Genomic DNA, 26,306 nt, shown 5'->3' with positions numbered 1-26,306 from the left:
CAGGGTTCTGCTCAAGGGACATACTGAAGAGAAAAATGATGTGGGTGCTGGGCTCGGTGCACAGGTGGGTTTTCATACAGCAGTGCTAAACTGCACCACAGGAAATGGTTTCCAGAAGCTTCCAGGCTTCCACAGCCTCCATGAACAAAGGGTGGTAAGTACACAGACATTAATGTTCTCCCCGGGGTGCCCAACAATGAGACGGATTCTTGGGGTTGGGTGCAGATGGGCAGGTCTTGGAATCGAGGTGGAAACAACGAAGGGTAGGTGTGCAGAAGTGGATTCATGGTGGACTCACTTTTGGTGACAGAGAATGGAAACCCTCCAATAAGCCATGTAAGTGCCCTATACTGGTGGATCCCTGACCCACAGCAGGGGCTCCTCCAGGAAGACGGGCTGTGTGTGTGGCAATAGGCATGAGCCCCTGGAAGGCCTGGCGGACGTGTGGCCTGGCTGCATCTGACATGTATACCTGTGTAGACACATGCACACACACGGAATCCTTTCCCTTCACTCTGGTGTTTTCTGTCCTTTTCTTTACGCTGGTTAGTGATCTACTCAATTGATTTCATGACCCACTGTGCCCTGAGCCACAGAGCCCGAGGCCCCAGGCTGGAGACCTGGGTCTGCCACTCAGCCCTGTCAGCCGGCCCCGCTCCCTGGGGTGGGGTAAGAAGAGTGTGGCCCCTGTAGGCTGCTGTGGCAAGTGACTGAGGTCGCCCACGGCGAGCGCAGCTAAGAGTCCCAGATAGTGAGTGCTTGTCACCTTAGCAGGACTGGCATGTTTCCGGCTTTCTTTTCTACTTCAGAAATTCTGTATTTCTTGAATTTATAAAAACTTGGGAGTATCATCTCAAGGAAGTGCTGGTAACTTGTGAAACGACAGAGCAAGGTGCCTGTCCGACGGCTGCTGTTCGAGGGTGGCCTGGAAGGTGCGTGAGGCAGAGCAGCCTGCGAGGGAAGGCGCGGATGGGGCTGGGCTCTCGGATGGGAAGGCGGGTGGGGAGCGAGGCCCCCGGGCCTCTGGGCCCCTGCTGTGCCTGCCCAAGCAACTGGATTTAGGAGTCAGAGGTTCCCACCAGGGAGGGGCCCAGAGGCCCGGGGAAGCTGGTGCTTCTCCTGTCATCCAGAAAGTACACCCAGGGGCCAGGGACCTGGGAATTTCCCAAACCACCTGCGGAGACAGAACGCTCGGCTCAGCCGTGTCTCAGCCCCACGGTGTTTCTTCCATTTCAAGGAAGTCCTCATTACTCAAAGGCTCGCCTGAGCCGAACTACTCCTGGCTGCTCCTCTGACTACAGCGGTGCTTGGAAAAGGGGACCTGCCTCGCAGGGGTCATCTGTATTCCCAACCACGTCTCAGACTCAAGGGGGCAGGTCCCATGACCCGACAGGGCCTCTCTGTGATATGACCGCGACCTTCATCAGGACATGCTGGGGCTCCCCCGCATTTAGTTGTTCTCTCCCAGAAACAGGGGAGAAAGGCTGCTGAAGAACAAGCCCACTCCCCACCCCAATATCTTTTCAACCTGAGAATTTTCATGTCCTACAGCTCCATTAAAGTCTCAGTGCCCCACAAAGTCCCAAAGCATGTTAACAGCCTTTGGCTTTTTAAACAAGGAGTCTGTGAGGGGCCAGCAGGCAGGAGAGGACAAGGACATTTGCTGTGCTGCGAGATGGCACTGCCGCGGCCCCACCTCACCCAGCAACACCCCGTGTGGGCGCATAGGATCTTCTCCGAGCACACCCCTAGCCTTGCCCTTGGCGGAGCCCACCGGCACTCCTCCCCCACCGGCCACTCTCTTAAGAGTGGGGTCTACGACCTCCCCCGCCCCCAGTGCTCGTGGAGGAGGCTGTGTACGTACCGCGTACGTACCTACCCTGAAACACAAACTTGGGGAGAGCAGGGGCCAGGCACCTTCAGGTCATCTCCAGGCCCTGTCTCGATGCCCGACACAGTACATGCCTGATAAATGTTTCTGAATGAATGTATCCCTTTTAAAGACTCAGAATGCTTTCCAGCTACAAGGAAATTATAAGGCACAGTTGGAAGCTGTAAAACGCTTTGAAGAATGCCACCCATCCTATTTATGACAGGAAGTACTCCCCTTTCTTTTCAGTCCTTTTGATTTCAAAATTTACTGTTAAAGGGGAAAAAATCTGTCTAGGGAACATGATCTGGGAAGCCCATTAAACCTCATTTAGAGTTCCATTTTATATCTGTAAACAGAAAGACCAAGGCTCATGGCTTTTGGGAGTTAATAAGTCTAACACTACAATAAATGAACCCGCTTTTCAATTTGTGTCTGAAATTAGATTTAACTTTGCTTTAAAGTGGCTTTACTGCTGGTGAGGGAAGCCTGCCTGGCAGCAGGAAGGCCTCTGCAGAGTGGCTCTGGGACAGACAGCATCTCCAGCAAGTGTTTTCTTCAGGGGCACGTGTAGTGGTCTGGTGTGCCTCAGGAGAAAAGATGAAAGACCCCTCAGCTGTGTGGCTGTCACGAGACCCCCAGTATCTGTGCTGTGACTCTAGCACTTTTCGCTCCCACATTCACTGCTCCTTACTCCGAAGAGCTGCGATCTTCATGCTCTTTTTTGAAACAAAAAGAACTAGAAGTTCCTGCATTTGCTGTCACAAAGCCGGGTGAGCAGGGTTAAGGACAACCAATGAGGCTTCAGAGGCCGTCTGCTCCTCCTCAGGGCTCTTACGACCCATGCCTGACTTGGCCCTTAGAGCTCGCGGTGATGGACAACTGGTTGTAACTGGTTATAGCCAAATATAACTAGAGCTGCGACAACACAAAAAACAGGGATCCTTCAGGACTGCCTCAACTTGACGTGTCCGCCCAGAGTGACCGGGAGGCTACATGGGATGACAAACATCAAGGATTGGAAGAGGAAGCCTTACAAAGTTCACAAGGGCAAGTTCTAACCTTTCTTCCTTCTCCTGTGGATATACTGACTCTTCTATCCAATGACATTAATGCTATTAAGGGCAACTGGCTTCAAAAAGTAGAATTTGGGAGCCCATGTTGGGTCCGCCTTGAAATGTGGCACAACTTGCCTTCCTTTCCCATCAAAACTGAGCACCGGATGACAATCTGTTCCAACATGTAAGTCTGTAATTAGGAAGGAATACATTCCACCTTCTTTCTTCCTTTTGTCACCATGTGACACACAGCCTCTACTGAAAAGAGGACTTCTAATGTTGGCAGAAAACGGGACCATGGGTTAGCTCCTCCAATAAGCTCAGAAGGGACACCGGTGCCTTCGCACACTCCTCAGAGGCAGACTCGAGGCGGGATCGTTCCCTCCCGGAAGCATTTCCCTACCTTGTCACGTCAGATGCTAGTAGCTGCTATTCCAGAACACCTGGAGACTCAGGAAAAGTCATTCTCCAAAAAATAAGTATTAGATGCTGAGGATAAAATGGTGAATAAAACAGACAAGCCCGTCTTCTTGGAACTTGTATTTCAACAGAAGGTATAAGAAAAATCCAGGAAACCAGCAATACCTCTGTGATAAACGCTGTGAAAGAATGTAACACGGTGCAACGGGGAAGCCGGAGTGGTGCAGGAGACGCTGAGAAGGAGCCGCACGGAGTGCAGAAGGAAGACAAGACACCAGTTCCTGTCCGAGGAGGCAGCCTGAGCCCAATTTCTAGCCATACCACACACGCCGCAAAAATGTCAGCCCTCCCCTCCCCTCTCTTCTTAATGGCCATTTCTTTCAATACCCTCCCTACAAAACCACTCTTCACAGCAGCCGAGATGTGGAAACAGCCCCCCGTCCATCAGCTGATGGACGGATAATGGCTGTAATCCATACGATCGAAAATATTTGGCAATAAAAAAGGAATGAAGTGCTGATAAAGGCTAAAACAGACAATTCATGAAAAGAGGACACGAAGTGAAAAGAAGTCAGTCCCCAAAGGTCACATACCATGTACGGCTCCGTTTATATCAACGTCCAGAACAGGCAAATCTAGACAGACCGATGAGTGTGTTGGCAGGACCGGGGTTGGGGGTGAGGGCGACAGGAATGACAGCTACGGGCTACCGGGGTGTCTTTGCGGGAGAATGACAATGTTCTACAATCATTTGTGGTGATGGTTGCACAACTCTGCAAATACACTAAACCACTGATTGTACACTTGAAATGGTGATTTGTGTAGTCTGTGAATTATTTCTCAAAGCTATTATTAAAAACAACCAGAGTCAAGCTGGGGAAGGCTGTTTCAGCAAAGGGCCCTCTTCTACAGAGTCTATTCTTGTGGGAACCCCCTGGTGTCCTGACAGCAGAGCCAGGGGACGTCTCGAGCTCAGCCTGGTTGGCTGCTTCTACCCACAGATGGGCAAGACCACTTGGTCTGTGGAACACGGTTCCATTCAGTTAGAGACTGTGGTGCAGCAACATGCAGACCAAGTAGCTTAAGAAAAATCAGTGTCCGTGCCACCCCGTAAAGTTTAGCTGATCCTTAAATTTCATACACTGACGTGCACAAAATGCCACGATTTGCATATAAGTGGGAGCTCTTTAATTTTTTAAACAATTTAAGTCCAATTCTCCCTTCGCTCTCAGGTACCAGCACAAACATTCACACCTAAGAGGCATATGCTGCCCCGACACGGCGTGGGAGCCACAGAGCGCCGCCCCCTGCACGGCAGCAGCTGCCCCGGGGAAGGCTCCCCGCACGCCTCGGGCAGAACCAGCATCCCACGTGCGGTACGTGGCTTCCACAGCTCGAAGGCCAGACTCCCCCAGTCTCAAATCCTGGTATGCTGGGGAAGAACAGAGCAGGGACTGTGTCCAGATAAGGCACCGGAGGGTAGAATTTTGGCAAAAGCAAGCCCTCTATTTTAGGGTATTTATGGGACACTGTACATGTGAATATGGCTCAGTTTACAATTGTGGAGAAAAGATGGCAGTGTTCATAGACAACAGTGCGCTTTTTTGCTGTGGATTTCAGCACAGAAATAGAATGTGAAATATGTAAACCACTGATAGAGCAATAAAGAACCCAGAAGCACCAACAAAACCCCACACCGATTTCACTCATGAGCCCTTTAAAGACAAAATGAACATGTGATGTCGCTGGACATGTGAGGTACCTTGCAGCCCTGGGCACTGCCTGGAAGGTAGGCTGGCGGGGGAACCCCCGGCGGTGAACGGCTTCCCGGGGTTGGGGTGCTCTGGGCCCCGGATGCCATGAGGAATGCTGTAAACTATGAGAATTGTCCCGCAGTCCTCGTGGCTGGGGAGGGATACCTGGAACTTGATCACCCCCATCTTCCCCCGGGTTTTGGGCTCTACCATAAGAGCATTAAGGCAACGTGACCTGTAACTCCAGAAAATGTGTTTATCTCTGCATCTTTCTGAGAAAATCTGTATAGAGAGGGGTGTGCAGTGGCATATAAAGCTTCCATACCAAGGAACTGCTGCTGAGCACCAAATGGTAAAGAACAAGGAACAGTGAGAGACTAGAAACTTCTCTAATCAAGTCTGGCTGAACCTGTGGCTAAACGCCCCTCTAATAAATGTTCTTTTCCTTTCTCTTCTATTTACAGACAAATTATAAATATTATCAACTGATTTTAAGTGTTTATTTAAATGGCCCTTGAGTAGATTATGCCATTAGTGGCTCATTTTTTCTTTATCTCCATCACTTAATACATCTCAGCAGCCCCGACATGCTGGAACAATTCAAGGTAAATACAGCACAATCCCTGGCTTTGGGAACAAGAAATGCATATTAATCTAAAAAATGAAAGTTTTGGGGCGCCTGGGTGGCACAGTGGTTAAGCGGCTGCCTTTGGCTCAGGGCGTGATCCCGGCGTTATGGGATCGAGCCTCACATCAGGCTCCTCTGCTACGAGCCTGCTTCTTCCTCTCCCACTCCCCCTGCTTGTGTTCCCTCTCTCGCTGGCTGTCTCTATCTCTGTCGAATAAATAAAATAAATAAAATCTTTAAAAAAAATAAAAAATAAAAGTTTTTTTTAACTCTGTCATTTTAGATCAGTTTTTGAAAAAATCCTTTATCATAGTATAGTAGGAGACACTTTACTTGTTGCCAAGATTTCCACAGAAAAAAACCTAGGGGCACTGAACTTAGTAACAAGGAAAGAAAACTCCAAGAAAGACCTAGAGATACCTTCCTGACTTGGAAGGAAATGTTCCAAACACAGTTCCATAAACCAAATGCAACAGAGGAAAAACCCACAAATGTAACTAAGGAGTTTTTAAGAGCTCTGTTCTCTCCCACAGCACAAAAGGCACAAGGTTTACAAAGACAGGTATGTCTGAAGCAACTAAAGAAAATTACCCCGATTTCTTTTTTCAATCTGTAACCCACCCTTTCAAAACTCTAGAAAAGGAACTATAATGCTGTGTCAAAGAAACAGCTCAGCCCCCCCGCTCCAAAGCACTGTCTTGGCTTTTTAAAAAATAGGTATTAATTCGCACTAAAGCTCACATCCAAAAGTTGGGCTTCAACAGCATTTGACCTTTTGATTTGCAACGTGAGCTTAACCATGTCGCCAGGGCACCAACCCGGACTCCCTACCCCTGCAAAGAAATTGTGACAAACAGCCCAATGCTGGATATGGCAGGTGTTTTAGGAAACTCCCATCTCACAACTCACCCTGAAAAACCAACTCGCTAATTGCCACACACCATTCTGACTCTCCAACAATGGTCTCTTTTTTTATGCTTAATCCCAAAACTGCCTCATGGGGCTCTAGGCCAGGACGGTGCCTCCAGACAATGCCGGTTGAGGACGTGGGGAGGTCCTGGGGTGCATGTGCAACCTCTGGGAGGAGGGAGAAAGAGATGTCCCTGCACCGTGCCGCCCTCCCACAGCACTGGGGTCACGGGCTGGACACCAGCCAGGCCACAGCATATGTTGCTCTGCTGCATGGACTGTGTGTGGAGGCGGCCCGGAGCAGAAGGAGGCACGGAGTTTGGGGTGCTGCATTTTAATAAATGTAACCAACTGAGCTTCCTGAAGTGCCAACGGAGCCTGAAGAGACTACAGCTAACCTCTCCTCTAAACTGTTCTGTGAGGAAAACAGAATACAAGTGCTTTATGTCTTTTGTCCCTGGAATGCTGTGGAAAAGCAATCAGAGGAGTGAAGGGGAACGGGGAGCTCCGTGTGATCGGGACCGGACCTGAACACTCTGCAAAGACGACGGTGAACTTGAATGGAAGGAGTGTTAGCATGAAAAGGAACGGGCAGAATCACAGTGGTGGATCAATTTTAGAACGCAAAGCCGCAGCAACTGACTAAGCTTTTATTCTCTGCCCTTTTAACATGCCAAGGTCTGTGAATCATGAAATTCTCTCAATTCACAGAAACTATGCTTTGGGCCCAAATGAAATCCAAAATGAGCACCAGAGCTGTGAGACCACTGCACTCCTGGAATCATCCCCTCCGACTTCAAAGAAATGCTGTGGTGTTTTCTGTTCCAGCAAACAATGAGTTCTCTTAGTAACACTGTACTCCAATACACGCCCTCCCCGCATACGTGAAGCCCACCATGGTAGGGGGCCGTTTATCAGGTGTTCAAGGGCTCTTCAGCAGGAACCAGAGGAAAGGCCTGCGAGGTTGGATGTTTTTCCATTTGCAATCAACCTTGAACATGTCCTTTTCGAGCAGAGCGGCTGGATGCTGGCACGGCCTATTCTGTGTTCTAGTGGTGAAACAGGTTTGCCCCTCTTTGCTAATCTGCTTCCTCAGATTGGCTGGCTACTACTACTTTAGCTGTAAGTTCCTTCTTTTTCTTCCTTGTGAAAGACTTTGTTTTCACCTCTCCCAAGGTTACATTCTTTGGAGCCCCAGAAGCACAGCAGACTCAAGGTGGCCTTTCAACGTTGTTAACTAACTTTCTAGCTCCTCCATGCTGTGTTGTAACCAACTGTCAGGCACTTTATTAGATGAAAGGAAAAAACTTCCTTTTGTGAGCCGGTGCTGTGGAGCTGGGGTTCTTACGTGGGGGTGACTCTGCCCCCTAGGAGACATTCGGTTATGTCCGGAGACACTTCTGATTGCCAGACTGGGAGGGGGTAGGCGGTGCTCCTGCCAGCACCTCATGGGTAAAGGCCAGAGCTACTAATCTTCCTACGAGGCTCAGACCACCCCACAAGAGAGAATTACCTGGTCCAAAATGTCGGGAAGTGCCAAGGTTGGGAAACCGTGATTGACAGCAAGTTCTCCCCTGCACCCTACCCTCCCAGCCCACCATGCCCCCAGATCAAGAACTCTGTGACCTGATGCTTAGGGGCTGAAGCTTATGCTTCTTTTCTCTCTTTCTCCCTGACTGAAGGAAGGAGATAATATAAAGGTTCTTTCAGATAAATAACAAAACCCGACCATTTCACAACAAATGAGACACTGTAAATCTTACATGAACAGAAATTGCATGAAAGCCATGGATGTTCGCAGACATTTTCTCACATCGTGTTGGTAACAGTCCCATGAAGAAAGGGTTTAGGGCTCCATTTTAATCCTGAGGAGATGGAGGCTCAGGATCCTTGGCCATGGTTCGCAGGGAGGAAGCAGGGGAGCTGGTGAAGAGGACCCTGACGTCACCGCACCCAGCATTTCTCAAACTATGGGTTGCGACCCATTTGGTGGGTCATAAAATCTATTCACTGCATCACGATGCACATTTTTAAAGAAAACGAAATAGGAAATGATAGTCAATGTAAGAGTAAAACTGGTTTTGTGAAACTCTTTTTGCCACTTGGCTGCACTCCCGTCCAGGCAACAGCTGTACAGACAGGAAGATGGCACCTGGGAAGAGGACGACTCGGCTGTGGTCACCAGTCATTTGGGGGCCTGGGACTCGAGTGGAGTTCGTCATCAAGGCAGTGCCTTGGCCAGGACCAGATGCTCAGCTGGGTGTAAAGAGGAGATCAAGGCATGGAAGAGGCACTCCCAAGGCCAGAGCAGGCGCCGTCCCGTCCCCTTCCTTCTCACGGCCAGCCATGATGGCGTGTCCCCTTGATGGGAGACTAGAGGGCTGTCATCCAGCTGTCCCACTTCAACCCAACCCAGGAGACCTCTCCTTTCAGCCCTCCGTACTTCCCCAAACACAATGAGGGGAGGGGCTGATGCTCGTAATGGCCTCTGCCAGAGAACTAATTTTCAGGCTCAATCTGCCAACTGAAGCACCACAGCAGAGCATGACATCCTGGGGACATCCCTGACCAATGTCTTCTGTTCCCATCTAAGCCAGATAAGATGCTGAGTTGCTGATTCTGAATTTCTGAAAACTCACCTGAGGTGTGTCCCTAATTTTGAAGTGCTCACCTGTAGTCCACAGCAAGAAATTAACTTCAAGGCCACTTGAGGAGCTCTTGGGAAAAAAGATCCCAGAGCTAAGCTGCACGGCTCCTCACCTCCCCCCACCACAGCAGCTACTGCTAACCGCTCAAGAGACCTGCTAAAGAGGGCAGGAAAGTCATCGTTTAGAAGGGATCTGAGAAAATATTCTTTGTACCAAGAATCAGTTAAACTTCTATTTTTTAACCTTCAGGGCTCTTTAGTTGAGCCAATATGCTCAGAAACTACAGACAATATATTTCTGTGAACTGAGGTTCCCCTCAGCTCATTTTCCATCCTGGTTAAAAGCAGCCCACATATGGTCAGTAGTTTCATTAGCTCCGGATGTAAAAGATGGTTGACTCCTGTGCTTAGGGTTACTTTCCAGGCTAAGGAAGACAAACATCCCCCCACCCGTACCCCACGTTTCAGGTGGTGGCAACGAGAATGGGAAGGCAAGGCATGAAGTGGCCTACAATGCTACGCGTGACTCTGCCCCGCTCCTGATGACATTTGTCCTCCAGCGCTCTTCCTGTAAGCCTGGGAGCACAGGGCATCCCTCCCCCTCAGAGCAGGCCTGTGCGTTCATGTCATGGCTGATGCGGGCACCTGGAAGTCAGGGGGCGCCTAAGTTGGACTGGTGTTCAGAAGGCTCACACACCCACCGATCTGACCTGCAACACACGATGAGCCACACCAGCCTGAGCGCCATGCTCAGAAATCCTGACCCCACGGACCAGATGTTCTGGGAACGCAGCTGAAACCCAGAAGCAACACAGCTGATACATATACTGAGCTACCTAGAGAGAATAATTAAAAATAAACCTCCCAGTGGGACCGCATGAGCCTGCCCACACAGAGAAGGCAGGGAAGGGCCCAGGAGGGTGACAGCAAAGAAAGTGAAGCAGCTCCTGGACAGAGGGCCCCAAGTCATGGCAGGACAGGAGTCGCACAACCGTGGAGCACACTCTGGTGGGACGCTCCGACAACAAAGGAGTGCTGCAGCGCACCGAGCCCACAGGGGCGTGAGCAGCCGCACACCCTGCGTCAACGAGCTGTGGAAATGCGGTGGCAGCCAGACGAGGAGCAGCAGGCTCCCCTGTCAAAACGGACTTTACGTATATGCTTTCAGGAAAAAGGCCCGTCCAAGAAGAGTAAGGGAGCCTTTCCGTACACCTTGTAAACATGGGGGACCTACACTCCCTACTCTGTGCTGGAGAGCCCCGTTGTCCCTGGGGCTAAAGTCTCGGTCCCAGGTCCCAGCACCCTGAACAAAGAGCAGCAGGGCCATAACTCACTGTTCTTTGCCAGGAAAGTCACTCCAGAGCCCTTTCCCACAGGCATGCTTCAGACACAGCCTGCCACACTCTAGTAAATTCGGCCAACTTTCCAACGACTGCTATTTAGGACATATTTAAAAGCTCTGATAATGACTGAAAGGGACGATCCTTATTTGTTTAGGTCAAGGAGAAGCACCGAGAATAGAGTCAGAATCCTCAAGACCTTCCCATCAAATAATAATTCTTTCTCCCGTGAAATGTTCTGTCACTTAAAATAAAGGCAGATGGTTATTCAACTAAATTCCTGCTAATCAATGTCAGAAGAAATCACACTTAACTAATAAAGCTTCTAGAAAATAGCCTGGTTGGCCAAAACCCTGTTGCTTTTCTGGTTCTGAGTGACATTTCAAGGAAACTTCATAGTGAGACGAGCTGTCAGTGTAACTAACTCCATGCCAGGACCTCAGAGAACCTGGGACGGGGGGCAGGGTGGAGCACACTGTTAAAAAAAAATCCCAACTGTGCACCACGGCCTCAAGGCCCTCCTCGAGCTGCCCCCAACCCCAGCCCTGACCTCAACCCAGCAGGCCCCAGAGCCGGGTGGACAAACTAGATAAAGCAGGCCAGATCAGCCTGTAGCTAAGAGTGCTGTGTACTTTTAATTTATTTTTATTTTTATTTTTTTTTAAAGATTTTATTTATTTATTCGACAGAGATAGAGACAGCCAGCTAGAGAGGGAACACAAGCAGGGGTAGAGGGAGAGGAAGAAGCAGGCTCATAGCAGAGGAGCCTGACGTGGGGCTCGATCCCACAACGCCGGGATCACGCCCTGAGCCGAAGGCAGACGCTTAACCGCTGTGCCACCCAGGCGCCCCTGCTGTGTACTTTTTAAAAGAGTTTTCAAAAGTAACAAGGGGGGGAAACAGGGTCTTGCGCCTCATAACTTCCGGGCAGAGAGTGACAGGTGCCCGGAGCCTGCTCTGATCCGCCTGCCCTCGCCTGTCTGCTGCCGGTCACAGGGCGCTGGCATTTCAGAAGAATTCAGCTCTGATTAAAACATAACCTCATGCCTATAAATAAAAATGTCTTTTAAACACTAATTAAAAATAACAGGCTGGCATTTGGAAACTCCCATAAACAAAAATATAAGAGTTGAAATAAAGAGCAACAGTTGCCTGTTTGATCCATGCTCAGGTGCGTAACAAGGCACATGTGTCTTCTTTGAAGTTTTCCATTAACTCTTGAATTTATGGGGCTTTAAAATGCATAACAATGTCCATCTTACCTTTTAATCTAATAATGTCACAGTGAGCTTTTCCCGATTTACTCCGTTTTAGTGACTGTGTAATTAGTTTTCATATTTTAGTTAACCCAACATATCCAAAATATCATTTCGACATTGTAATCAATAAGAAGAAATCATGAGATAATTTGCTTTTTTGTACACCATGTCTTCAATTTCCACGATGCCTTTCACACTCTTGGCACCTCTCAACTCACGACGGCCACAGATCAAGCACTCAGGAGCCGCACCTGCCTGCGGGCTGCCACATGGCCCTGGACAACTGAACACAAACCAAACTCACTTGCATTTTAGGAGTTTTATAGAAAAGAGTTTTTCTCATTTGGACTGTGTGCTTGCTTGTTTTTCACTTCAGAGGACTTAATACAATAAATATTCACTATTTCATGGATATAAAAACTCCTGGAATTCATCATAGGATTCACACCACATTCTTCACAATAAGCTAAAAGATATTACGAACCACATCATATTGCTTTCCCACAAGCATCCAGTTTTGCTTTTCAAACCACGGCTGTTAGATTTAGTTTTCATTTCCTTTACACATGGCTCCTTTCCTGTCCTAACTGAATGCAACCAAGCAGCTCTGGCACATCGGAGCCAAGTTTCCTTAACGTGCAGCAGGATGGCGCCACCATCGTGCACAAAATGACCCGCCTGAGTTTCTAATTCAAAGATACTCCACCCTGTCTGCTCATTCCTTTAGGAGACTTCTGTCCATCTTTATGATTTAAGAAGTGAAAGGGAAACATGCAGGACCTCAAGAAAGACTGGTGATAAGCAGGATCAGAGAGGCCCCCACTGGAGCAAGCCCAGGCAGGGAGCAGTTCTTCCCTCAGGAGCTCACAGCGGGGATGCTGCTATTGGAAACAGCAGTTTCAACTGCCTGGGAGGCAATGGGACCATCACTCTTCACCAACAGAGAGGGCCCACCGTCTAAAGTCCCAAGAGCGTTCCTGGTTACCTCTGCATCCTGCTGCGGGAGGTGGTATGTCCTCTCGAGGCTTTGCAGAGTTCGGGGGTTCAGAGTCTTCTGCTCCAAGAGATGCTCCAGAAGCAAGACAAGCTGGTCTGGAAGGAGCTAAGGGCAAAAACCAAAATGTCTGTGAAAAGACTAGAGATTTGACCTTGGTAAAACCTCATAGCTTACACCATATCCCCAAAGACACTGCATTTTGGAGCCTGATTAAGCCCTATTCTCCATGGCTTTTCATGTCAAGTTCTATATTTAGAGCAGATCAAAAGATCCATTGTTTATTATTTTTAGGTTGTACGATGTGATTTAAGGTGCGCGACATGATGATTTAATATACATTTACACTGCGAAATGATAAAAACTGTACTTATCTTAATAAAATATTATCATGGTTCATTAGATTTCTTTCTTTATGGCATGTAAATGCCAAAAAATGTCATTTAACCCAGATAAAGATTCAAGAAGCCATCTGATCTTAAGTGAACATATGGAAAAGAAACAAGCAGTTTTCAGATTTCCTGTACTACCTAAACCTTACAAGTGCACACTAAGAAATAAAGGACACACAATGAAACAAGAACCATGTCTCACAATCCCTCCATTATAAATATTACAAGTTTACCATTCCGTTAAAAATTTTAAAATGATTGTACATGTGATTTTATACGTGTGTATGTATAATCACACACACACACACACACACACTCTGCACAAGCTTACTCTTCTTCCTGAATTTTCATACAGTCAAAAAATGGTGTTTATCACTTAAAGGCAAAGAGAGGAAGATGCTCTCATATGACATAAAAACAACGAAAATTTATGAGCAAACAGTATTTGTGAAATCCAAGAACTTAAAATGTCTTATTCACTACTGGATTGAGTGCAATGCCTGGATCAGCCCTGACCACAGGGCAGTGCTCAAATAAACTCTAAACGTAGGGAAAAATAAATTGAAGATACATCTTGCAGGAACTGTACGAATTGAGAAATATTTATTCTGAAATCAAGGTTTTGAAAGTATTACTCTGAATTCCATTATTCTCTACATTTAGCTTTTCTCCATCCCTGCTTATGACCAGATAATCCCTTGTCAGCTAACTCGATTTTACAGGTCTAGAAGTCAATGCTCGACCAACAGAATATTCATACCACCACCTGGATTTTAATCCCCAGTTTGATACTTTAAAAGAAAATTTAAAAATCTTGCTACCTTTCTACTAGCTTTTGCCCCCAAGGGTGCACTCTGCCCCAGCCCCATTCCCAAACACACACACAACTTCCCAAAACACACATGGAGGAAAACTGAGTAGACAGCACGCATTGCATTATTCACCATGCAATTTCACAGTGAAAGCATTTCTTGTATTTTCTCATATCGCCCTTCGAAGTAATAATAAAACCCCCACTTTCCTACAGACAAACATGGATGTACATCACTTGATTCCTGGGCATTTTTATTTTATGACATCACTTTTTCCACCTTAGAGTCAATGCTGTGGATCGTCTCTCAGGCTGACAGGATTAAAACAAGGTACCTTCAGCAAAAACAGAGGGTTATACCCGGCACTGACCCGTGAGGTCCTATAGAAGGACTCAAAGGATAGCTAACACTTTATTTTCTTTCATTATAGGTCATGTGCCTTTAAGGTGTTTGAAGATATCAAATCACTACCTAAAAACCAGTAACAAAAATGCCAGTTTTTCATTTTTTATATTTCAGACACATGAGGCTTTTATATTTTCAAAAATTTACTGTTTACAAAATAGCCCAAATCCAGGGAACCTTCTCACCAGTTCCTACCAAGAGCAATCTCCTCAGGCCCTGCCTGGCACCCAGGCTCCCTCAGCCTTCCTTCCCACTCACAACATCCTGCAGCCTCCCTGTCTGGATCTTTCCTTCTCGCATTCCAAAAGGGGCCTTTCTCTGGTGGAAGCTAATCCTTCAGCCCCGGCCTTGAGTACACCCCTCAGGTCCCCTTAGGTCACTCTCCAATTTCCTCCTGCACTTGAACCCTCTTGACAGAGCTGGCCTTTCTCTTCCATCACTGTCTCTCTCCCCCACCTCACTACTGCCCTTTACAGAGTGTGCCCTAGCAGCCCCCACCAGGTGGTGGCCGGGCCTGGCTTCTGCCTCTGCAGCGCTACGGAGGGGAGGCCCCAGCCTGAGTCAGGGGCCCATCCAGCCCTACCCCCTGGCAGGCACTCTCAAAACTGGTCCCCAGCATATCTATAACGAGCCACCCCCAGGAGCAACAGCTTGATGTTGAGGCCACTCTGGATGCAGGACTTCTGAGGAAGGGCCCACCTGACAGAGCACAGAACACCCATCAGCTGGGGACTCGGGCCCTGCTGGCTAACCAAACACAGCAGGATCCAGCCCTGCCAATTTGTAGGGTTACAGGGAAGGAAGGAGCAGGAAGGAAAGCATCTCCCTATTATGTGTTCGCACTTACAAAGAGCCTATTGTTACAACTCAAGTTTGGGATTTGGTTTAAACTAGAGAGACCCATGGAGGAAAGAAGCCCTTGAGTAAGAGGATTCGCTTGGTCCTTCACTTACCCCAACTGGGTCTAACCAACACACACAACTCCAGCTTGAAACTGAAGAATTACTAGCTTGTGAACAGATCAAGATATCTGGATTCATACTTTTATATCCTGAAGTTTTCTTCTGAGCAGAAAGGTCACACATCCTCGCAGAGAAACAAAACCAAAGGATCACTGAAGGCCTTTGTCCTCTTCAAATTTTCCACGATGGAAAAATATTTAAAGCCAAGCCCCCTGCCCGAAGATGGACAGCAGAGATGGATGGGAGGGGGTCAAACCCTTAGGGCTCTCTAACATGTTTCATTTACTCTAACTGGAGAGAGGCAGAGAGCAAGCCGCATGCCCTGCCAGGGAGCCCCCTCCCCACCCCCGGCAGCGCTGCCAGAAGGGTCGGCCTGTTCAGAGAGGGCAGAAGTCAATGAGGGTCCACGCAGAGATGTGAGACCATTTCTCCCGAACGAACGAACACACGCAAGCTGGTCCTACGCTTTGGAGAGGACTTGTAGAAATGACTCTCCCTTAGTAAACAACCTGTAACCATCTGGCTTCCAACTGCGGCTCTTCTAATTCACCAGGAAAAATGCAGTTTCTAAACAATGAGGAAAGTAGAGAAAATCAGCGATCAAATGCTATTTTGGTACACAGACAATAAAACTGATTCAGTATCCTTCATTCACAACAAGTAAACATTATATATTTTTTTACATGACATTACAGACCCCGAAAAGAGGATATGAAAGCAAAAATGTGGTAAGTAGCTCACTTTAATACAGTACATTTCTCTTCCTAAAATAAACATTTACTCCCTATAAAGCCACCTTACAATGAAAAAGAAGTACTATGTAATAAACCAAAATGTTTGCACAGCAGTGGAGAGACATCGTTCGCTAGCAAGTGTGCTCAAAATGCGGGGCTGGGCACCAACCCCGGCCCAGCAGCTGGCACAGCAGCAATGGGAAATGTTGTGTGGGTCATTCCACTCCCACCCACGTAGAAATCAAATTAAATCTCACATGACTTCTAGGCCAACTGTGTTTTAATGCAGCAGTACTGAGAGCTTCCGTCAAACCATGGGGTGATTAAGGAAAATAAAGTGCGTGTTTCATCTCCTGAGAAAGCAGCTCCTCTAGACATTATACAAGAACCTGCCTTCATTTCTGAGGGTCTAATGGTGCTCACGCCCCCAGTTTAACAGTGACAGGAAGAGAAGGTCCCCTCCTTTGCACACACAAGGACTTCATGACGGGGTGATCGTTTTTCCATAGGGAAACCACCTCGGTATTTTAAAAATTCATCTGCCGCAGAAACTTGGGCAAAATAAGACAATGGGATGCCAAAGTCATGTGCGTGTGAAAGAGAACTTCACAACACTGAAAAACTTAATGAATACATGAATATAAAACTTATGAATACAAAACATAAAATGCTAAAGGGGGTCAGTCAATGCAAACGCTATTTGTTAAGGATTTAGAAGTCTGTTTTCTAGCTGTAAAGAGGGAGGATTCCGTAGTCGCTAATTACCCAGAAATGTACAAAGAAAAAAGTCTACCTGGTATTTTTCCCAGTCAAGCTTAAGAGCTGAGGGAAGCCACAGAACTCTGAATGGTTTTAAAGAGTTTCCACACAGGCTCTTGGAAAGAAAATATGAAATTTCAAACCCACCCTACTAGTCTACAAGCAGCACAAAGCAAACAAACCCTGACTCTTCCAGAAGCCCCTTACCGCTGTCAGAGGGGCATCACTCACTCCCAGCTCCCAGAGGACCACCCACGCAACTGAGCCCCTCCACCATTTCTGCCATTAGCAGGACGAAGAAAAGGCCAGCTCGCCGCCTAGATCAGAAAATGTCACGAATGCGTCCCACCACTGACCTTCCAGAGGCAGGAACCAACAGAAGGAACCCGGTGCCGCCACTGTCTGCACCCCTTCAAAAGGAAGGCACCTCCCCTCGTGGCCCAGCTGGCCTGCTGCAGCCACACACGGAGGAAGTCTCCGAGAGGCTCCCAGACAGGGAATGAGCCTGGGACTAAGGCAGCCACCAACTGACAGTGGCGTGAGTTCTATTATTACCCCATTATTACTCTGGATCTGTGCCTAAATGAAGCATGCTTCCTCCCTGCTGCCATTTCCTTTTATCCTGGCTGGAGACTAAAAGCAGATCAATGGGGGCAATACATATGATGTCACTTCAATTTACAGCAACAGCCTCCCTCCTTCAGTCTGTCTGAAATACACAGAAAGATCAATTCTTCCCAAAAATGGTTAAAAAATGCTTAGGGAGCATTCTTCTTCCAGAAAAGCATTCTCTGCTATATTTGTCTATGTTACTACGGCAGGAACTGTTTACACTGAACAAAAACAGAAGAAATGGGGGAGGGGAAAAAAAATCTCAAATTCTCCTGTATGCTGGAGACTTGCTGGCTGAAATTCAACAGAAGCAGGGGCCAAACCAGAATCGAAGCAGCTGACCTTTCAAAGTCACAGGCTTTCGGGTGCAGAGTCACAAGAGAGACAGCAGTTCTTTGCCCCTTGGATTAAAAAGGTAATCCCACAGATATAGTCTTTTTTATAAGATTTCCCCAAAGTCGAATAAATTCCTTTCTACTCTTCCCAGAAAACACACACCACATGATATATCCTCAGGTGTCCCCACAGTCCACAGTGTGAGAACAGACAGTGCCCCTTCATGTACTTTTCTCATTACAGGCAACAGGAACGGACTATAGGACACAAGGCAAAGCCTTAACAAATCATCTTTCAGACGATGCCCTGACCCCAAATAAAACAAAATAAGAACTGCTAAGTTATATAAATTTTCATATCATGACTTTTGAAAATGGGGTATAATTAAGATATAATTTTAAAAATCTCCTCAAAACTAAGAATTCTCCTTCCTTACTACCCCAAAAGACACACAAAATCCTAAGAGTATCAGAACCCTGGTGAAGCTGACCTTACTTCCAGACCCCAAACACCAGCCAGGACTACAGTCTTCATATCAATGTTAGAATATGATCTTCCATCATCTGTCACTTTCCTAATGATAAATGTTTTTAAGTGACAAAAATGAATTATTTAAAAATATGTACAGAGGACAAGTGTCTGCCTAAGAGCTGTTCTCAACTAAGGTATCATGATATAATTAAAATATTCCTAGTTCAACTAGTAACTTACATGGAGGAAAAACAATTGGTTTGAGCTGCTACTGAAAACAAAACCTACACAAAACCACCCCAACCTCTACCTGCTAAAACAAAAACTTAATTACATTTTAAAGAACTGCCAAATTTAAGAAAAGAAGTCACAGTTCCTATTATTTTGGGGACACAAACTTGATTTACCACCAAATGAAAGTCACCAAATAAAATAATTAAAAGTGAAAATAATTTAGTTCAAAATACAGAAAGCAATCAACAGACATATTTATCCAGCACAGTCCTTTCTGAGTATCAAACATCTTTAGGGAGTATGTCTGTAGTCCAATTTTAGTAGGAAAATTCAAGCTGAAGCAAATATTCATATAACTCATTTCACAGGAAAAAAAGTTGGGAAACATTTTGGGAAACAAAAATACAGTAAACTCCCCTTGCACACATTTCTTTCCCTCTTGCCGAACTACACCTCATTCTTTTTAATAGCTGCGCAACGTCCCATTATGTGGTCCCATACCATGGCTGCAGTCTGACATACAAAATCAGCTGACAGTTTTCACAATAAAGGTATTCACATGCTGGACGTTGGGGTGGGGGTCGTAAATTAGTACGCAATTGAATTTTGAGTTAGAAAATATTACTACTTATAAGTCAGGAACTCCAGCTCATAAAACATACACTCTTATTCAAGATAAACTCATCAGTATTAAATACAATATTATTAATTAAATAAGAGCATTAATTCTAAGGAAACAAAAAGAGGATTCTTGTTTTAAAAAAACCTTAAAACGCAAGAAAAGTTAGAAGTATTCTCTGATACTTTCAAGCATTCCAAATTCTTTAGAAAGCTTTAAACAAGCCCAACATTGAGCATGCCATTGCTGTCATGGCAGAGTGAATGGACTGATCACTTAGGAATTTATAGTTTTTTTTTTTCTTCATGAGTGATGATTTTCTTGAGAAGCATAAAATTCAGATCAGGAATTGTCTCCCTCTGGCCCTTTGGTTACTGACCTGGCAGGCTGCTGGGTAGGGGAAGCAGACATGACGATCTTAAGTACTCTGGTAAAATTCTGGGAATTTCCAATGTCGGTGTTTACAAAATGGATAATGACATAAACCACTAATGTACACATGGTCATAAAAGGTGACTAGGAGACTGCATTTTATGTCGTTTAAATAACATGCTTTGTGTCACACAGCATAGAGTTTGGGTAATATTTTCACAAAAGTTGGGGAAATTAGCACAGGAAAATGTGAACTCCCTTATATAATCTGAAAACAGGAGAACAATCTATGCCAGTCAATTACACCAGATCCTATCTGCTAATGATGGTGTCTGTTCTAGTCTCTGTGGCGTCACTTTTGGAAGTACCACGACCAACCCATGGCTCAAAAGTAGAGGACATGAGCTGCCTGGTCTTTTCCTTTTTTCCTACCTCCAGCTGAAGTAAACTATTTTTCTTAAATCATGTCAAAAAACATTTCCCAATAATTTACTTAATGGAGAGAAGATCTACTTTATGAAGAAATTCAATACTGCAATCTAGTTTAAGCGATGAGATGCACAAATGATTAAAGCGCGTGCTCTAACGAAGTGCTGAGCCAGCACCTGGAAACCGGCGGGGGGCGGGGGTCTTTAATGAGGTCCAGTTAGTACAGGCAGTCACAAGAAACCTGTCGGCATTTCTCTAGTCTTAGAACAACAATATTTGAAAATAACACAGATCTCAAAAGTTCAGATTTCCATGCTTTTCCATAAAGATGAACGCTAACACAATCAGATAAAAGACATAGTTCTGTGCACACAACACTCAAATATTGCTAAAATCCTACACTTTCTGAAAGCTTTGCACATACAAAGCATTGCCTCAAACAGCTGCATGCTCAGATTTTTTGTTGTCATTTACAACATAAATGAACTACCAAATATTTTCAGTTTTTTCCAAGAGAAAAAGAACAGTAAACTGTAATTTCATTCAAATTCAGAATTTTTCTATCTTTCTCTCACTTCCTATATTACCCCAAAATGTCAAAATCACAGTCTGTGTGACATTATTCATTACAAATTAAATCCCTGAGTAAGTAACTATATCAATTTTAGATCCCCCTTTGGAACATCTGGTTGAACAGATTTCAAGTAGTCCTATGCTCCTGGTAAAGAGTGATCTGCAGAACACACACAAAAGGTGTTCAGAAGCACAAATATGTAACTCGCAGGAACAGTCAGTCTGAAAACGTACTTTTCCCTCCAAACAATAAGTATGAATAAATGGGGGGGGGGAACTAAGCTCTTATTGAAAATACACTCTTCAGTATCTTACGGTTCCTCTTAAGTGTAAACAAAGAATAGTAAGTTCAAACAAAACTATATTTTAACTTCTGTAAAAAGTTTAAGGCAACTCCTTATAGACTGTCACCCGACAGTGCTCACTTCTTGTGCCATCCACCCCTGGCCTGACATTCACATGTTTAACAAATTTAAACAAAGGCATTAATGTCCAACATAGTAAGTGGAGTAATATAGTAAGAATGACTGCAAGAACAGCTGGCAAGCAACAATTTGGCAATTTAAATCTATTACAAGAAAACTTATAGCTACAAATGAAAACTCAAGACAGAGGTGATTCTCACTTCTAAACTAAAACCCCAAAAATACACATATTAAAATATATCAATTTAAAAAGTTTTATAAGCATTCCAATAATGGATGCGGTAGGGGATTCTTATTTTAAAAGCTAATGGTAGAATAACTGAAATGCCTCTGCAATTGTAATCAACTGTATTCAATAAAATGATGGCTCTATAATGTTTTTAAGGAGATAATAAGTTAGGTTGTACAAGGAGTTGCAACAACCCATTCTCCTCTAAGTGCAAAAACTTGATAGTACCTCTAAGAGAGACCTGCCGCTTGCTTTCCAAAGTCTCCTTGTTATAACTTGCTATTCAAGATTAAATTTTTCCAAATTATCAAAATTACCCGCTAAAAAGAAAGTAAGCCACAAAAGCATTTTAGAGACAATGGTACTAACCAGACTATAAGGTGAGAAGAAGACCAGAAACAGGAGGAGGGAGAAACCAAGTCAATCACTGGCCTCAGCTTGGACATGGGCTCGGGCATGGATCGACACACACACACTCAACATGTTTTTAAACAAAGAACACAATTTATAAACAAATTTCATTCCTGGGTGTTTATACTGGTCTAGAATGCTAACATTCCATCACTCCTGGTTCCTGCCCTTTCTTCTTCACAAGGGCATAGTCAAAACAACAGGAACATCTTTTGGTTAGACTTTATTTTCTAATATTCTTTCTATATTTTCTACCAAAACCAAACTAAGAATGACTTTAGCCACATGTCTACAATGTGTTGTGGTTTCTGTCATAAAGATGACAAGGAGACATATCCCTAAATACAAGTATAGCCAACCACAACTAAGGAGGCATGCTGGGGGTGGGGCAGACGACAGTGAGGAGTCAAGCTGCATGAGTGACTGTGGGCAATAAAACAATAAAGTTGTGTTTACTTAATAAAAATACGTTGAGAGTACGGTTCCACTGACTGTCCAACGGCTGAGGGTTATTTCACAGAATAAATGTATATAAAGCACATGAGTCACATTTTGCTCAAATTCTGTACACTTCTGGATTCGAGTCCAGACATTTTATATCCAGGGTTAACTCTGGAAAGTTTTAAGAGGAACAGAGCAAAGGATTAACTTGGGAAGGGTCACTATGACACAGCAATTCGTATTACTGAAAAAGATATGGACTTGAGAACTTCAGAAGAAAGGCAGAGAACAAGTTTCACATACTTTCAAGAAATGTTTGCTCCATTTTCAACTTCTTGCCTCTCTCCTTCGCCTCAATACCAGCTCACCTGAAGGGAAGGAACGTTCCTACTGGGCCAGAATTCTGTATGAAGAGAAGTGGCTGCCTTGTGGATGCACACCACATGAGAAGGCGAAACAAACAGGCGAACGGGGAACAGAACAATAAAACCACACAGACATGTTCGAGGCCAGATGTGTTTACCCCCAAGTTGCATGCCATGTACAAATGGTTGAATGATTCACGAATTAATGTACTTCCCAACATGATAGAATCTATTCCCAACTAAACTAGTACACTAAAATAGTAAGTTTTATAAAAATGTTCTTTGGGGGAAAAATGTCCACATTATTGCTAGAAGAGTTCATACATTATAATCTTATGTCTACTCTGAGCTCCAGCTGGGACTCAGGGCCCACAGCAGCCTGAAGCTGATAAAGGAACAGGAAATCTGAACGGCGGCCTTGTTTGCTGCCATGGAAATATTTTCTCATGTGAATTCTAGTACTTGAAAGTCAATCCAACAGAAGTCAGTCTTCAAAGATGCAAACAGATGTTACTAACTATGGATCTAAAAATGTATGCATCTAAAATTCTAAAATTGCTAACCATGGATCTAAAATCCTGGTAGGTCAGAGACCTACTAAGACCTTTTTTTTTTTTTTTAAAGATTTTATTTATTTATTTGACAGAGATAGAGACAGCCAGGGAGAGAGAGGGAACACAAGCAGGGGGAGTGGGAGAGGAAGAAGCAGGCTCATAGCAGAGGAGCCTGATGTGGGGCTCGAACCCATAGCACCGGGATCACGCCCTGAGCCGAAGGCAGATGCTTAACCGCTGTGCCACCCAGGCGCCCCGACTAAGACCTTTCTGATAGGTGTTGGCACGAACGTAATTAAACCTACGATGTGCTTTCTAGCTGCAATCTAAAATCTCAAGGATGTGCATGTTATTCCTAACAGATTCCTAAAGAAATTTCATAAAAATTATAAAGTTTTAGCAATTAAGTTTTATATCTTCCTTTATGTATGTATAATGTGCTCATGTAAAAAAAACAAAAAACAAAAAACCAGTATTATTTTACTGGAATAATACATTTTAACGGCACAGAACAACTTCTGGAAGTTACAAGAAAGTTGAGACATTTCTCAGTTTTCTGTTTACTCAATTTTAATGGAAAATAGTCCACTGGAAAAGCAAACTTTCCCTCTCCTTAGTATCCCAAATTATCTGTATAAATTAACTTGGAATTTATCTTTACAAAAAAAAGAGACAGCAATGAAACATAGTTCTCATCATACAAATTTTTAAATGTTTTCTTTAAATAACTGAAACTAAAAAGTACCTTTAAAAACGGTATTTACTTTCCACATTTAAACAAAATTTTTGCTACTCTGTTTTTATTACATATCAAAGTTACAGCACACCAATTATAATCGACACATTCTATACCAAAATGAAGCTTGATTTATTTAAAATAAACTTGAAAAACAAGTGATCATGGATTCCCCAAAGAATGAAAAATGGATACACAGATTTTAAAATGACTAAAAGCAATCTCACAGGTTGAGAACCACTTCTCCACTGATTTCACAACTCAGGGTCTCGGACTCATCTCGGAACTTTGTAAGTAATGGTTAAGACAGAAATGAAAAATGAACAGGCTGTTCCATTCTGGGCAACCCAAACAAACTTCTCTTTAGAGTCAAAGTTTAAAATGCAGCATTAAAAAAAAAAAAAACCTGTCTGGGTTAGCTGTCAGGCAATAAGTCTACTTTTCCATCCAAGAATATTTTTGCTAGGAATTAAGACTAAAGACCAGAACCCCTCTAGATCAACACACACCCTTAGGAGAACAGTTCTCTAAAGAGTTCTCTAAAGTTACCCTGTGGAACATTTCTAAGGAAGGCTCCAGCCAGAAGCAATAATTTTTGTTATTCTTTTCCTGCTGGATTTGCACATTAAACGAGCTTTCTTGTGCGCAACCAGAACGCACTTGTTTACCTGGTCTTTCTTCTTGAAGGCTTGGTAAATACAACACACCAAGAATATAACATCGACGCCCAGGCCCTCGAACACACTCGGCAAGTTAAACTGCTTACAACAACTACAAAAGCATGAAAACAAAGGCAACAGCGTCAGAAGCACCCTATAGTATTTCTGAAGGCAAGGGGAGCTCCCATTCACATCAAATGGTATCACCATGGTAGTGGGAATGCAAACTCCATAGAATGGGCTGTTAGCTGTGAGCAAATAAGGGCAGGATTATGAAGCAGAACGAATAATAGTGAACCAAACTTGGCTTTCTTTCCCGCTAAAGCTCATGTGGTGGAAAGACGGAGGTTAAGAGGAGGAAAACGAGAAGGGATTTGGTAGACGGAGAAGAAACCACTCTAATTCTCCTAACGAACAGCAGCTGACGGCCCCGGGCCCCCCCAGCTGTCAGACGCGCGGGGCTGCGGCGGGTGGAGCCGCCGAACCGGAGGGAAAACGTCGTACTTACTGAGGTTCCCGTCGGGGCGCGGGCCGGAGCCTGGAGTCCGCTCGGACGCGCCCCGGCGCCGGCTGATATCTCCCGCGGGGCCGGGTTCCCAGCGCGCGGCGCCCCGGCCCGGCCACACCCCTGGCCCCCACCCCGCCCCGCTAGTCAGCTCCCACCCCATAATTACTCTAATTAGAAGTCTTAGTCTCAGCAGTTAAACAATGTACGAACCAGTCCCAACACAGCCTGCAATTCAAGTGGCTTTGAGAACAAAGGCAATCATAGCTGTAGCAATTTTTCCTCTAATTTACAGAATGTGAAGACTTTCTCTCACTGCACGTTGTACTTAAAAAAAAAAAAAAGTTTAACCTCTGGTATACATGCCCTTTCACAAGGATATCAGCATTTCTGTGGAAAAACACCAGCTCACACCAGCTACATGTAACAAAGAAAAAAGAAAACCCACCGTTTCAAAAAAAAAAAAAAAAAAAAAAAAAAAAAAANAATACTAAACTTGTAAGTTTGGTCCCTCCTGAAGAACCAATGTTCCTGGATCACTTGGAAGAAAGATGCAAGATGTACAGAGATGTGGGAGGACTGTTTTCTGACAGTTTATGTGAATAGAAGGGAAACACACTACCCAGGGCATCTTTCTCGTAAGCAATCTGCACTATTCTTAACTAGTATGGGTGGAGGTTGCTAATTGTTCACATTAACATCGGCTGAATGGCTACCTGCGGATCCAAGGAGGAAAACACCACAGGCGAGCATGCAGTTTCCTGGTGCAAGAATAGCTTTAATGCCTACTGACTTGCATCTTTACCAGAAATGAGAATATTTCGATAGCACACAAGAGGCCAGTCTTGTTTCCAAGACTCTTACAGCAATCCCAGTAGGTAAAGGTCACCAGAACAGATTCCAACAAGAAAATAAAAAATTGCAACCACCATCACCCAGAATAGTTATTTCAAGGATTTGGGGAAATTTACTAACCAGGAATAAGGCATTTCTTGAAGACAGATATACTTCACAATAAAACCAGAAAGATAAATATGGCTCCAAACCCAAGGAACCCTCAGGAAGGGATGTGATCAGGCCTGTTTTCCCTAGAAAATTGTAATAGTCCATTCACAGCTCTTCTGGGTATTAAACTCTTTGTTCTAATTTTAAATGTACACTGGAATTTTCAGGATGAGTAAAATTATAACGGTAAAATACGTTAGAAAAATAAAACGTCAAAAACAAAAAAATCCTTTCTTTATTGTCCAGTACTGGCTTGATCTTTAAAGCAATCTACATCCATTTTAGAAGAATTACTCAACACTCAGAAGTTTATGTGAAAGATTAAAAAAAAAAAAAGGCAATGAACTACTGAGGTAGAGAAATAAAAACAACTACAAAAATGTTGCA

At 44.8% G+C, this 26,306-nt stretch overlaps 1 protein-coding gene across 15 annotated transcripts in view; it reads right to left on the bottom strand.

The window, feature by feature from the left end:
• AOPEP (aminopeptidase O (putative)) overlaps positions 1-26,306 on the bottom strand; it is a 324,976-nt gene that overhangs the window by 8,970 nt on the left and 289,700 nt on the right. For 7 of the 15 annotated variants that reach the window (XR_004621807.1, XM_034647316.1, XM_034647315.1 and 4 more), the window contains one exon: positions 12,871-12,987. The exons of 1 other annotated variant lie outside the window; for it this stretch is intronic. Coding sequence is in view for 6 of the 14 variants with exons in the window: in XM_034647316.1 (XP_034503207.1) it covers positions 12,871-12,987 (117 nt within the window). In the remaining 8 variants the exon portion in view is untranslated. Of the gene's footprint in view, positions 1-12,868; positions 12,988-15,441; positions 16,018-26,306 lie in introns of those variants that run through there. 7 more of the 15 variants (XR_004621809.1, XR_004621810.1, XR_004621813.1 and 4 more) reach the window with 2 other exon arrangements.

Source organism: Ailuropoda melanoleuca, chromosome 17 (assembly GCF_002007445.2).
Source record: "Ailuropoda melanoleuca isolate Jingjing chromosome 17, ASM200744v2, whole genome shotgun sequence".
NCBI classification, from domain to species: Eukaryota; Metazoa; Chordata; class Mammalia; order Carnivora; family Ursidae; genus Ailuropoda; species Ailuropoda melanoleuca.
The sequence above is the reverse complement of the archived record's forward strand: the minus strand, read 5'-3'. Positions and strand labels throughout refer to the sequence as shown.